Source organism: Notothenia rossii, assembly GCF_949606895.1.
Source record: "Notothenia rossii genome assembly, chromosome: 1".
In the NCBI taxonomy this organism is placed as follows: Eukaryota; Metazoa; Chordata; class Actinopteri; order Perciformes; family Nototheniidae; genus Notothenia; species Notothenia rossii.
The window spans coordinates 75,671,248-75,684,526 of record NC_136912.1 but is presented as its reverse complement, the minus strand read 5'-3'; the positions used below and the strand labels follow the sequence as shown (position 1 = coordinate 75,684,526).

The following is a 13,279-nucleotide window of genomic DNA, read 5'->3' as shown; positions in this document are numbered from 1 at the left end:
GCATAGATATATATAAACACAGTGTTTATATATATCTATGCCGACACCGGTGTCTGAACGCTCACTCACTGCTAGCTATGTAGCTAACTGTTAGGCTACTTAGCTTGCATTGTTATGGATCTAAAGGTAGCAAAAGCTAACTTTCATAGCACAGCTTTTCTTTACTTCTCACTTAACACAATAAAGAAACAGACCGTATAGTACAGCACAAACAACAGAAATGATCAATACTTACATATATTTTCACTTTTAGTATTATAATAATTGAAATGCTGGTTCTTCTGGAGGTGTTGTTGGCGCACCGCAGCTGCCTGCACTGTACAATCGCTGAAGGACTGGGCTGTCACTCAAAAACTGAGTAGCCAATGGGGACGCACCCCTGAAAGTCCCGCCCACCTGGGAGGTTTGTGTCAGAATCTCAAACAAAAAGTGAAGTAGCGCAAATGAGAGTGCTGCAGCGAGAGCAAAAGTCTGATCATTGAGAAAGAAGAAACACGAATTGCAAACAAAAATATATGTTAAAACATAGAAAAACGACTTACAGTTTACATGATTACACAAATGATTTGTTTGCAACTTATAGTTTTATTTTTGAATTTTATTTTATTTTGCTTGACTCAGTTTTTTTTTCTTTTAAACTCATAGCTGGTGACACTAGTCCTCAGAAGTTTGGAGTCAAATGGTATGGATTCAAAAATTACCCATGTAGACACTTCTAAGTTCTGACACTTTTTATTTGTATTGAAGTCACACTGTCCAATACAATAAATAGCCTATACAGAGTGAATTCATTGATTTCCTGCACATCAGTCAGTAGCCCAACGTTTTCCATTATAAATATAGAAGCCAAGGGGAGGGTAAGTCATTACTTGAAGGCCTAGGCCCTAGGCTAATGCTTACTATAATTGAGCCGGCCTACATATTTTTCTAGCAGTAGTTGTACCTTTTGTGCAAACATTCAAACATCTGTAAAAGGCACGCTGTAGTCCTAAATAAGCAAACATAACCATTTACTTTGATGTTGTAATATAATTAAAAAAGATATACATCTTGAAACTTTGTTATGAAGAACATATCATCACCTCAGACCATCCCAATGTCCTTGTGTTGCTACTCCAAGTGCTATGAAATATATAGTAGTAGTGAAATGGACAGTGCAAAGTGAAATGTTCCTGTTCACATTCAACACAACAGTTTTTTTGTTGATTAAACCATACTTTGTCTTTCTTAACCTGTGCTGTCAAATTAAAAATCAATCAGTTAATCGAATCGTTCAAAAACTGATACAAAGGTGATTGGTTTATGATCATATTTACAGAATACCTATTTTTCAGTCCTTTCGTAGACAGCTTTGCTGTTTCATAATTTTCATTCCTGTCAATATCACTTATAACAAAACAAAAAACATGCCTATACTGTAACAGCTATTGTTGTCAGTATCATGGCAGAAAGGGTTGGCATAAATTACATATTTATATTTGTATTGGGACTTTTATGGTTCCTTATATTAGGAATTGTCTAATAATGCCACAAAAAAGCATTTCACATCAATGCATTTTGTGCTTCCTGAAATTAGAATGCTCTTAAAAACTGGAATTTAAATTGTTATGCTTTCCTAACATTTTTTAAAACCCTTTTTTACTTTGACTATATGAATTTTACTCAGAAATAGAGAAAGGTGGGAGTTGAATTGGTTTTTCAGGGTTTATACAGCCGAGGAGATGCAGAGACAGACCTGCTAACCGATGGTAAATTCAATTTCATCCATCTCTTCTTCTGTGTCCTCCGTGTCCTCCATGTTCTCTGCAGCTCTTTCAGCCCTCGCTCTCTCACTGGCCGGGATGTAGTTGTCCTCGATGAAGCCGTCATCATCTTCCTCGCCCACAGGGGGGATGCAGTGGGGGTTAATGGCACGTCCTCCATGCATGTCAAATTCCACCTCCAGGCCTGGCAGCAGCAATAGAAGCACCAGAGTTGTACTGCATTACAATCATGTAAAGGTAAGTCTTAAAGGTCACCTATTATGCACAATTCACTTTTTCATGTCTTTAAACATAAACATGTCTGTGTTAAGAGATTCTGAAAGTTTCAGGAAAGAAGATTCACTCACTTTCTGTCCTACTAATAAACTGGTGCCACCTGAAGAAGTTTGATATTCTTGCAAATGAGCTGTTACTGATTGTGTTGTTTTTTGTTGCGCAAAAGCAGATATTGTGTCTTAAAATGTCAGTTTATCAACATTTTTGGCAATGAGCTGAAAGCTAGTGAAATGTACCATGTGCTAAGCTTCTAATCCAGACTTATTTGTAAAAGCGTTTATGAACTGGAAGTAAAACACAGGTGTTAAGGCTTTTGGATGGCTGTGTGTGCGGGATGCAAACAAGCTATAATATAGCAGCATTTTACCTGCTGCACAAATAAAATTCAAGGTTTGTTAAATAAGGTACTGTATGTTTGATGCGTTAAAAAACAAACCTGACGGTTCACACTGACTGATGGTGTCCACCTCCCTCAGCCGTGTGTGCCTGTAGCTTGCCAGGTAACGCCGGACCACCTGGCATTTAGCCAGGAGGCCGATGAGAACGGAGATGGAGATGGCTGTGACCACAACGGCCACCAGGAACTCCCAGTTGTGAGATTTATATTTATCTGTCTGGCCTGCCAAAGTGACTGCAAAAAACGAAAGTGAATCACATCCTTGTTTAGTGGAAAGCACCTAAATAACCACATTTAATCTCGGTCTCACCTAAAACCAGTTGTTGCAAATATTAATGCCTTCAATCATTCAATTTAACATTAACAACAGACAAGATGCCCTTACTTAAGTTCTATCAAAACATTTATTATTTCAGTTTGTTATTGCAGGTGTGCACATTCTTACCATTTTGCGTTGCTGTTGGTGTGACTGTAGCGAGCACGGTATGTGATGATGGTTCCATCTGGCTTTTCTTTGTTTGTGCAGTTCTCCTAAGTTGCTCAATATACTTTTTGTTGGATGCTCTTGCTTTGGGGCAGCATCCACTTTACCATGTAGCAATGGATCATGGGAGCATATCACACATACGTCAGTCAAATATCATTTTTGTATGACCTGCTTATTAAGTGCCTCTTAACTGTAGCTGGAAAGGAGGTTTTAAGTCATTAAGCAACCTGGCAGTGAAGAGCTGCTTAATTTTGGGTGTTCTTCAGCAGGTACAACATAAATGGTATCTGAGAAAATTATTGTAGGGCAGGCATCTCCCCAGATGAGGGAGATAGTTATCTGGAAGATTTCTGTTGACCAGGAGGATGTTTAACTTTCAAAGTTCCACTAGGTGGCAAGGTTGAGTGACGGGGGACTCCTTGCTTCACTAACAAGTGAAAGGTATTGGCAGCATCATCCTCCTATGTTAGAGTTGAAATAGAACCCATGTCCCTTTGTTGCAGTCAAATGAGGCTCTAAAGAAATGTTGGAAGACAAAAGTGGATTAAATCAGTGTGGATAACACATATATTTCTACAAAGGCATCAGGTAAAAAAGAAACAAAACTATGAATATGAGTAAACTCCCAAGCCCCTTTATCCCGAGTGCCTTGTTGCTTTGAATTTGTTTTGGACTCTTTGTGCGAGCAAATGCATATTTTATGACTGAACTACACAAAGTGAACATGAAGAAACAAATTACCTAAATATTTCATTTATGAAAAGAGAGAGTGACATCATAAAAAGGAGACACTGCTTGGTTCCTCTAAATCCAGAAGTCATAATTGAGGACAAGCTGTCAGGAAAGGAGGATGTCATCCACAACAGGAAAAGTGTGTCGCAAACAGGAATTCCCCCGTATGCCTACTGTAGCTGACTGGCTAGCTCACTGGTGAAATCACTAATCTGAGTGTGTGACTACGTATCCACTTCACTAGGAGACATATCCAATGATCCTCAAAAGACAACCGACATATAACATGGCCAAAAAATACAGGACATGCAGATAGAAAATTACACTGAATATAACCAACATTAGATTTTAAAGGAAAATTTGACACTTAATACAACTTTAGATGAGAAGCTTGAACCAGAAGCCCGATAAGTTTAGCTTAGCATAATGGCAGGAAACATGGGGAAACAGCTTGCTCTGTCAAAAGATAACAACACACATTCTGCATCGTGTTTCTTAATGCATACAAAAAATCAAGTACTGTTACTTTGCTGGTTGCATGGCAACGGTTCCTAGTCTTAAACAGCGCCCTCCATAACATTGCATGTTGTCATTTTCACACTGTTTTTTACTGAGTGATAGAACGAGATATTACATTAAAAAGTGATGGGTTTTAGCGGTTGATTTTGGAACATTAGGACAGATTTAGGCTAGCTGTAAAACCCTATTTACAGTCTTTGCGGATAGCTACCCGTACCAGCTGCTTGCTGTATAACTCTATATTAAGTTACAGTACAGATCCCTGTTAATCTTTCCATGTTACTCCCTGCAAGAAAGTGGAAAAGTCAAATCGTGTCGAACTATACGCATTACACTGTAGTTTTGTTTCAAAGAGAGAAGACCTTTGTATACAGCTATTTGCAATTTTGCCAGATATTTGCATGCATGAGCCTCTGTGTTGACTTCCTGTGTTTTTAAGGCAGCAAAGATGCAGTCAGACAAGTTCGGATCTTATCCATGCCACTAACTGCAGTTTCAATCAATCAATCTTGGGGCTTATTTATATAGCCCAATATCGCAAATGTTACATTTGTCTCAGTGGACTTCACAGTTTGTACAGTTTGTGTTTCACATGCCTTGCTGGCGCCTGTATGTTTGAGTTTTTTAACCTGGTGTTCATTTTAATATTGGCAAGGTCATGCTATAGGGTCCCACATACTGCAGGACCTTCCCTCGGTCATACCATATTTTTTCTGCCTCTTTTAGTGTTTTCGATATTTTCAATCATCCCAGATGTTTTCCAAACAATCACAATCTAAAAGAGCGGTATTAATGATGATAAAAGCTCTATTTCTTCTTTCATTTGAAGGGCTTTGCACATTTGATAAGATGGTTTGCAATGAACAGAAACAAAGGGTCTTATTTTAATGCCAAAAGTTGTTAAAGGTATAGGATGTAAGCTCGGATTTATGTTCAAATAAATAAATTCCGCTCTAATGTCTGTACATTAAATATGAAGCTATAGGATAGGCTTTCCATTTAAAGCTCACTAATAAACACAATATTATTAACTAAGTCATTTAAAATCTACACTCCTACAATCTACTCTTTCTCCAAAATGTGGTTGTTACATGTGTTGAAGTCATGATTAAGAGTTGTGTTGGCCTCTCTCTCCTTCTTGGCTCTGAAGTGATTTTTCACAGAAAGAGGGATCCGGCTGCTTAGCACCAGCCATTAGTCCTCTTCCCTTTCGTCTTCTACAGCCATTCTCTTCGGCAGTGTTGGCTGTAAACACACCATCAGGGCTGCCTTTATCTCTTCCTGTTCAGTCCTCACACAGGCAAAGCACAACCAAATACACACACACCAAGCAGCACAGGACTGGGAGTTACGAGAGAGAAGCCTGGGAGCCTGAAGTCTACGTGTGTCATTAGTGTGTGTGTGCTCTACAGTATGTGCTCCGCAGTGACTGTTTGTAGGAGAACATGCAAGTGTAAGAGGCTACATTTGCATCTTTGTCTGCATTAATCCGTGTTTGAATATCAATCAATTTGTCTTAGTCATTCTTTGTTACAGTGCCCCAAATAGTGAGTTGTGTCATTTTAGACACTAATGCCAGAGGGTGTGAAATGTTCTTTCTGCTATCAAACTGAATAAAACATCAACATTAATCCCATTGTGGGGTGTGATCACATTCCTTTGAACATAACTAACTGTAAGCAATTAATGGATTTAGAATTTGATAATGATGGTGCAGATGTCAACTTTGAACTACTTTATACAGTTTCATACTAACCTATTTAAAACATGCTTTTAAATTGTTCTATCTTAGACAGCTATAGTTGGGACCTTGTAGACCCTTTTCACATGTTAGATGCTTAAGTTGTTAGCATTGTCACAACAACTATAGTTTCACGGCCAAAGGGTCCAGTATTTAACCTAAAAAGTGCCAAATACACATTTGTAAAGCAGAACATTCTCTTTAGTTCTTTCCTATCCTAATAATCATCTTGTAACACATCAGATTTCTTGTGTTCTGCTGCAGGTGGCCAGAAACCTTAGCTAGTTAGCGCTCACTTGACTAAACTACCAAACTGTATTTACTTAGTTTATAACAAAGAGCTTGACTTTAAAAGGAAGAAAAACTGCACACAAAAGTTTGGATTGATATAGCAAATCAGACAAATTCTAATAAGCACACACCTCTATCCCTGGCTAAGATTATCATAGATTTTCCTACACCAAAGAGAAGTCCTTTCTGTTGACCCTAGCCCCAACAAACATGCAACAGGCCTCCCTCTTATCCCTTTGCCAAGATCTCTAGGCCTATTTCTGTCTTGCTTTGAAAAGTGTGGAGGAGTCTGGCTGTGCCATTGTTTATCAACGATAATGGCAAAAGGTCTGATAGTGAGTTAAAAACCAGCTGGACGTTGTGTGAGCACGATCATAACTCATGCGTTAAATCAGGGTCAGTGTCTGTGTAAAATATCTGAATAACATTTCAGCTATTGCAAATCTGTTTTCTGTTTCTAGTTAATTCAAGAGAAGTTCCCTCAAATGTTATGTTTTGTTTTTGCTCTTCACCCCTGTAATAACGGCGGCCAACAGAGAGACTTAACAACTAAAATCCAGTAACGTTAAACTCACAATACATCAAACTAAATGACCTGCATCATCACAAACAATGATATTTAATATTTAAAGATAGCCTTAGCTCCTTGCATTAAACAAATACTGATCTGAATTTGATCTACTTAGAAATTGAAAAGACAATGAACAAATGTAGTGAAATAAAGTGAAGATGCTAATGATGCGTTACTGTTTTGGGTGAAAACAGCAATTGGCCACCATGCAACACAACAGGTGCAGAAACATGTTCGGCTACCCGGTCACTGAAATGAAAACACTGTGACGTTGACTATTCTGTATTGAGAAAGAATACACTTTTTTGAACTGAACTTTTACTGCAAAGACATAAAAGTCAAATTAATTTTACTGGCAATAATTCAGTCAATCACAACATCTGAGAATGTATGGTTTGGGAACTATTTCTGTATCCCTTGTTTTAGCACAATGGGACATTTTTGGTCCAATAATTAGAAATTATTTCATTATGAGTCCCACATGATAAGCTATTTATTAACAAGCAAGTCAAGATTGTCATGTGATCTTTACATAGTACAACACAGTCAGCAGACGGCACTGTCAAAGCTCCCACTTTTAGCTGTTGATTTACAATCTTACCTGTTCACCTGTCTGTGTAGTTTTCCTCGAGCTTCAGCGAGTTCACCTTGTGTCTGTCCACTCTCACAGTACACATCAACCTACACTACATTTTGTTTTGCTTTGTATGTAAAATGGAGAGTGGGTGTGCAAAGGTTGACCAAGGTTTGCTCTGCAACTGCTTCCCAGAAGGACAAGTTAATGAGTTACTATGTAACTAAGGTGTGCTCCCTCCCGCCTACTATGGCTCGCTCCGCCCAGTGGCACAGTAGACCTGGTCAGAGCCAGCGCTGTCACTCAGCAGAGCCAAACCAGGAAGAGGCCAAAATCAATATTTCAAATGTTAACTACCATTGAAAAAGTGAGCAACCAGTAAAACCTGCTTGAGTGCAAACAGACATTGTGTAGACTGCTCCAGTGAATACTAAAATAACCTTTATTATCAGCTTTGTGTGGCCTTCCCTTCTTGTAGTGTGCTTGAGTGTAGTTTAGTTAGTATGCCTGCTACGTGCCACGCCTTGTTGTGTTAATCTACAGTGTAAACCCTTCCCTCTGTCCTTTCCAGAGACGGGAGGAAATCAGACAAGATACAGTTTGTGGCGAGTCGTCAAGGAGTTTTGTTTGTTTAAGACGTACAGCCCAAGAGTAGAGAACAGATCTCTGGTGGCCCCGAAAGGAAAAGCGAGGTTACCCTGAAAACAATAGGGCCACTTCCTGGCCACTCTGCATCTTTACATCTCCCTCCTTTACTCTTCCTCCCTCCCTCCCTCCCTCTGCATGTTCCAGGATGCCTCAGCTGCATTTCTTTGGGCAGATGGCAGGGACGAGGAAGGGTTGGGACAGTAAAATGATAATTCAGCATCAGCTGAAATGTTTCCCACGGCCACTTGGGTGGTTTGAATATTATGGTAATTTGATGCTTTATCTATGACGTTTCTTTGAAAATGCTCTGATCATTGATTTGATAATTGTGGGAAAGTTTGCTCATTCCAGCAGAGGTATAGATTTTTTTTGGGATGAGAGCAAGTTCATTGGTTTGTTACTTTATCACCTATGATTTTGTTAGCAAAGACTTGCTTATTTACAGACCGAGTTTATGCAAAGTTCATGAGGAAATATTTTGCTATTAAAATTCTAAATGCTCCACTATGTAAAATATTTCTGGGAGCACACTGTACTCTAAAGAATCAAAAGTAAAATATGGATGGTTCCCCATCTTATGGTAAAATGTACAGATAGTAAGTAAAGTAATTGTACTAAAATAAGTAGCCTTAAATAAATACTTTGTATTAGGTGGGAACTTGTGCACAGGAAGATATTTAAGTTCAGATTTTCCTAAACGGTGAAGATGCAGCTTTGGGAAAAAAGTCAAATGAAACGTTTTGAAATTAATGTCTTCAGTCGATTATATTGCTAAACATATAAAAAGGTCGAGGTCATTAGTGGTAGTGGTGCATATGTTTCTCAGATCCTTAATAAGATTTTTTCGAGGAGACCAGGGTCTTTCCCCACTCGTTCTACAATGGGATGTTTACTATGTGTCCTCTGAGTGAAGTGGTGGGGGACGCTTCTGAGGTCACGGCCCCTTCTGTTTGCAAGATGTGAAGGCCTTGCTAAGTCTTTTAGAAGTAGGGAAATAACAACACGTGTCGCACTGTACATAACAATGGATAGTTGGTCTTAAGGAAAAGCTATGTGACAAACAAGCCTGCAACTGGTCAAGTATCACGAAGAGACAGCAGGCTACAATTATCACTTTTTCCTTCTTGCCTTTTAAAAAAAATCCTGCTGAACCATTGTGATGTGCAACCACCTTACTATGCATTTTACAAGGTGACAGACACAAATTGTTCCCATTTTTGTAAGTCCATATGTGGGCTCCATCTGGAAATATGATAATGTGAGTGAGGCTCCCCTGCACATCTGCTTTAAATCTGTAAATCTGGTAATGAAACAGCTGCAGATGTATTTAAATCCAAGATAACTCTCTTTTATTGTAATGAGTTGTAAATAAAATGTGATACTCTCTATTGAGGCTCTAATTTCATTAATCAAGGTGCCGTGTGTTATGTGGTCCTTCACATACAAAAATAACCATTTGTCTATTTTCCCTTCATTCCTTAACTCGCTTTGATGACCCAGTTTCAACAAAAAGGTAATTTACATTTGAACAAATTGAATCTTATACTGTTTCGAATATATATGGGCTCATACATATACATTTGTTTGTCTTGAGCTCCTGCCACTTCTTGCTGGCGTAATACTACTGAAAGGGAAGAAATGGATACTATTCATATCAGTTTCTTTCTTTGGTGTTGGAGGAGGGTTTATTTTAAATGGTATACTGTTCATGGTTGAAGGTGAAGTGAAACGTGCGTACCAAAACATTCAGGTCCATTTATAATGACCTGAATGCTTCCCTTTCGTGAAAAATGATTTATCCAAATGGCGTGTTAATCAGTAGTTTGAGTTACCTCACTGTTTGTTTTTAGATGTTATGGTTGTGTGAACACACTTTAACCGAGGCAAAACAATACAGTGACTGATAAACTTGAAAGAAAAATGTCACAAGCACAGAAACACACCCTCTGTGGAAGTGTGAAGAACGAGCTGCATTAAAAATGTCAGCAGCTCACAGTGTACCTCTGCCTGGTTACTGCGGATCTGCTAACTTCCTGTCAAAGCCCATGAAAGATCCAAATGTGCATTTTTATAATCCCTCAATGCTGTGAAGGTATTTATGCTAACGGTGAAAGTGCTACAGGATTCATAGTTGAGGAATTTGTGTTGGGTGGGTCTCATACAGAAATAATGACACTGGAGAAAGACTTACAACTTATTTTTCTGTTTTTACTTGCAAAAGAGATATGTCCAGGCAACCTCTACAGAACAGGTCCAGTCTTTGCGAAGAAGGGAATTACTAAATATTTCAAATGATACACACATTTTGTTAAGAACTCAGGTACTTAGGAGGTAGGACCCAATTGCACGACCCGGGAGACAGAGGTAAAGTATTGGTAGGATACTTTATTTCTCAAAATACAGCAAAAAATGGTCACTAACTAATCTTAGGATGAGATGACAAAAAATGAGAACAAAAAGAAAATGGCTCACGTGGTGAGGAACAAAACTTTTCACGAGTACAAAAAAGAGCATAGACCTGAATAAGGCAAAAGACAAGGAGCATAGACCTGACCATGACAAGAAACAAGCGCATAGACCTGGCCAAGGCAATAGACGAAAACGAACTGACACTGAACACTGGGAGACAGGGGAATTTAAACACAGGGTAACAAGACACAGGTGGGAACAATCAGGGGCGGGATTGACACTGATGAGCACAGGAGACACAGAAGCAGTGGTGCTGGTCATTAGGGGCAGGTGGGGCAAAGCCCACCTAGGGTCAGCAGAAAGTATTAAAAATAATGATTACAAAAAAATGCAAAAAAAAAAAATATATGTATATAAAATATATTTTAAGATCATGTTTAATCATCTGATTCGTCTGTACATTGCTGTTTTAGTCTGTGTTCTTCTAATTAGTGTCTACAGTGTGGGCCTATTGAGCTGTTTAGAGCCATGTGGGACAAAACCCGATCATGCCCTCCCTCTCACTGTCTAAGTCAGGGGTCTGCAACCTTTTTGACCAAAAGAGCCATTTTGCTCCTTTTTCCCCCAACAATTTTTGTCTGGAGCCGCAAAACATATTTCATAGCTTGATAGCTAATAAAGTTGTATTTATTTTTATATCAGACAAAAACTACAGTTTTTTTGCATTTATTAGGCTATTTATTACATTATATACAACTGTTAACCTCTAATAAGAAACAAAGAACTCCTATAAGGAGAATTACAAATAATACACAGGCCTACTTTAAAATAAATTAAACACAGCACTTGCGGAGTCCTCTGAACATTTGAAGGAAAAAAAAATATTTTTAAAATGTGCCCACTTTGAAATAAATAAAACATATAGCTGCACCCTAAAAAGAGTTAAAGGTAGGGTAGGTAAGAATGGAGAAACCAGCTCGAGTGCGCTAGAATTTGAAAATACACAACCGGAAGAAATAGGCCTCTTCCTTCAGACTTTCTTACAGAGTCCCTCCTCCAACACATACGAACGCGCATTATCAATGAAGCCACGAGATAAGTTTGTGCACAGATGGAAGGCTGACAGGCAGGTAGGCCATCCAGTTATTTTAGCCGGGTCGGCTAAAATGATTGGTGGTGCTTTTTACAGCGCTACGGCTTCCAGAGATGAATTTTTGTATGTATTTATTGTCAAAGCATTTAATATATTCATTGCTATCGGGACGTTAAGAGCATTCCATGGAATATAACAAAAAGTGTTTTCTGAAATAAATTACATACCCCATTGAATTATGACTGAAGATCGTCAGCTGTCTTCCTCTCCCGTGTTGTTCCTCGATACGTAAAGGCTGCAGCACCTTTGACATCTTCTCTCTAGATATCAAACATACCGGTAAACCAGCATCGTTTGCTGTGAAAGCATATAACTCTGTCCACACAGAATTAAATCCTGTGTTCCTCCGGTAATTTTCTTTGATTTATCCATCGTTCGCTCATCGAGCCGGGGGTCCCCGCGCGAGTGCCTCAAAGAAAAGGCGCTCGAGCGGGACCGTAGCAGGATGTGACGCATATTTTAGTTGACCTAATTAAAACCGTTTTGTTTTTTATTTATGTGTCACAGTATCACCTCAAAATACAAGATACGAAACATTTTTAACCGTGCAACAAAATATAAATAGTCCTACAAGTACTTTTATTTTATTTCCTTCTTATTTTTGTCTAAGGTCAAGGGAGCCAGAGCAGAGGGCTTAAAGGGCCGTATGCGGCCCGTGGGCCGCGTGTTGCCAACCCCTGGTCTAAGTGAACGGTGACTGTAAAACCTACACTGCGCATGTGTGTGGCAAAAAAATGATGACCATAGGGGCAGAGTTCTGCCATCCCCACCATACGTCATCTCACATAATTCAGAGCTGATTGGCTGTAAGTAGGTGTGCCGCGAAAAGTGTGGTGTGTGAAGAGGAGGAGAGAGACGCATCCCAAAACCAGGAAGTAAGCTACGCATGGGTTCCCTCCACAAATAGCAATGAGATTTCTCCATAGGATTTTAGAAAATAGCTCAAAATAAGATCTGTGGGAAACGTACCTGTTAGATAAATGCACGTTTTGTTCAGCCGGATAATATCCACATGTCTACCCTACTTTTATAATTTTCGAATCATGAATCTATCGATTAGATAAGATTTATGATAGACTTTTGAAACTACAAGAAGATAAGGAGGACTTTTACAAACAAGTAATAGAGATTTTTGTCCAGAAGGATAGCCAAATGGACTTCATCTTCAAGTCAAGGTAAGACCGCAATTTGATTGAAAATGGGAACAATTCAATATTTAAATGATAAAATGACATTTTTTGGGTATCCTTTTGTTGAACTGTCTGTTTAAAATTAATCGAAGCATCAGACAAAAAAAGCTTTTGAAAATAATATTATATTTTGATTTAGGTCAAAATATTATATTTGTAAACCTGAAGAGTCAGTGCCAGTTCCTCACCAGCCATGAACCTCGCTGCACGTCACTGCAGAAGCTTATATATAGACATCTAAGTTTTCTGTGCCCCACCACTTTTGTACATATAGAAACGCCACTGCACAGAAGGGGTGGCAGGTGAAAAAAAATCAGGAAATTAGACACACCAGGGAAACTAAGGACAGAAAGGAAAACACAGGGGAAAAGACCAGACAATACACAGGGAGGAAAACACGACAAGGAGAACAGCAAAACACCCACTACCAGACACACAAAACTAAAAACGTGACACAACACAAGAAACGTGACACATTTTGCTCTTGGCTACTTGGTAAATCAGTAAATTGCTCTATTATCTTGTTTT

General features: G+C 38.8%; 1 protein-coding gene across 3 annotated transcripts; it reads right to left on the bottom strand.

Annotated features, from left to right (window-relative positions):
* Nucleotides 1–713: 713 nt before the first annotated feature.
* Nucleotides 714–7,543, bottom strand: cUnh1orf210 (chromosome Un C1orf210 homolog). Of its 3 annotated transcripts, none has more exons than XM_079680172.1 (4): nt 7,379–7,543; nt 2,882–3,438; nt 2,476–2,670; nt 714–1,947 (listed from the first exon to the last, which is right to left on the bottom strand). In XM_079680172.1, exons 2-4 carry the CDS (start codon nt 2,937–2,939, stop codon nt 1,739–1,741), a joined length of 462 nt encoding a protein of 153 aa, XP_079536298.1. In that variant the 5' UTR covers nt 2,940–3,438; nt 7,379–7,543; the 3' UTR covers nt 714–1,738. The 3 variants fall into 3 exon arrangements, with proteins under 3 accessions (XP_079536298.1, XP_079536300.1, XP_079536299.1); XM_079680174.1 differs by having other exon boundaries at nt 7,387–7,533; XM_079680173.1 differs by lacking the exon at nt 7,379–7,543 and adding an exon at nt 5,266–5,416.
* Nucleotides 7,544–13,279: the final 5,736 nt, after the last annotated feature.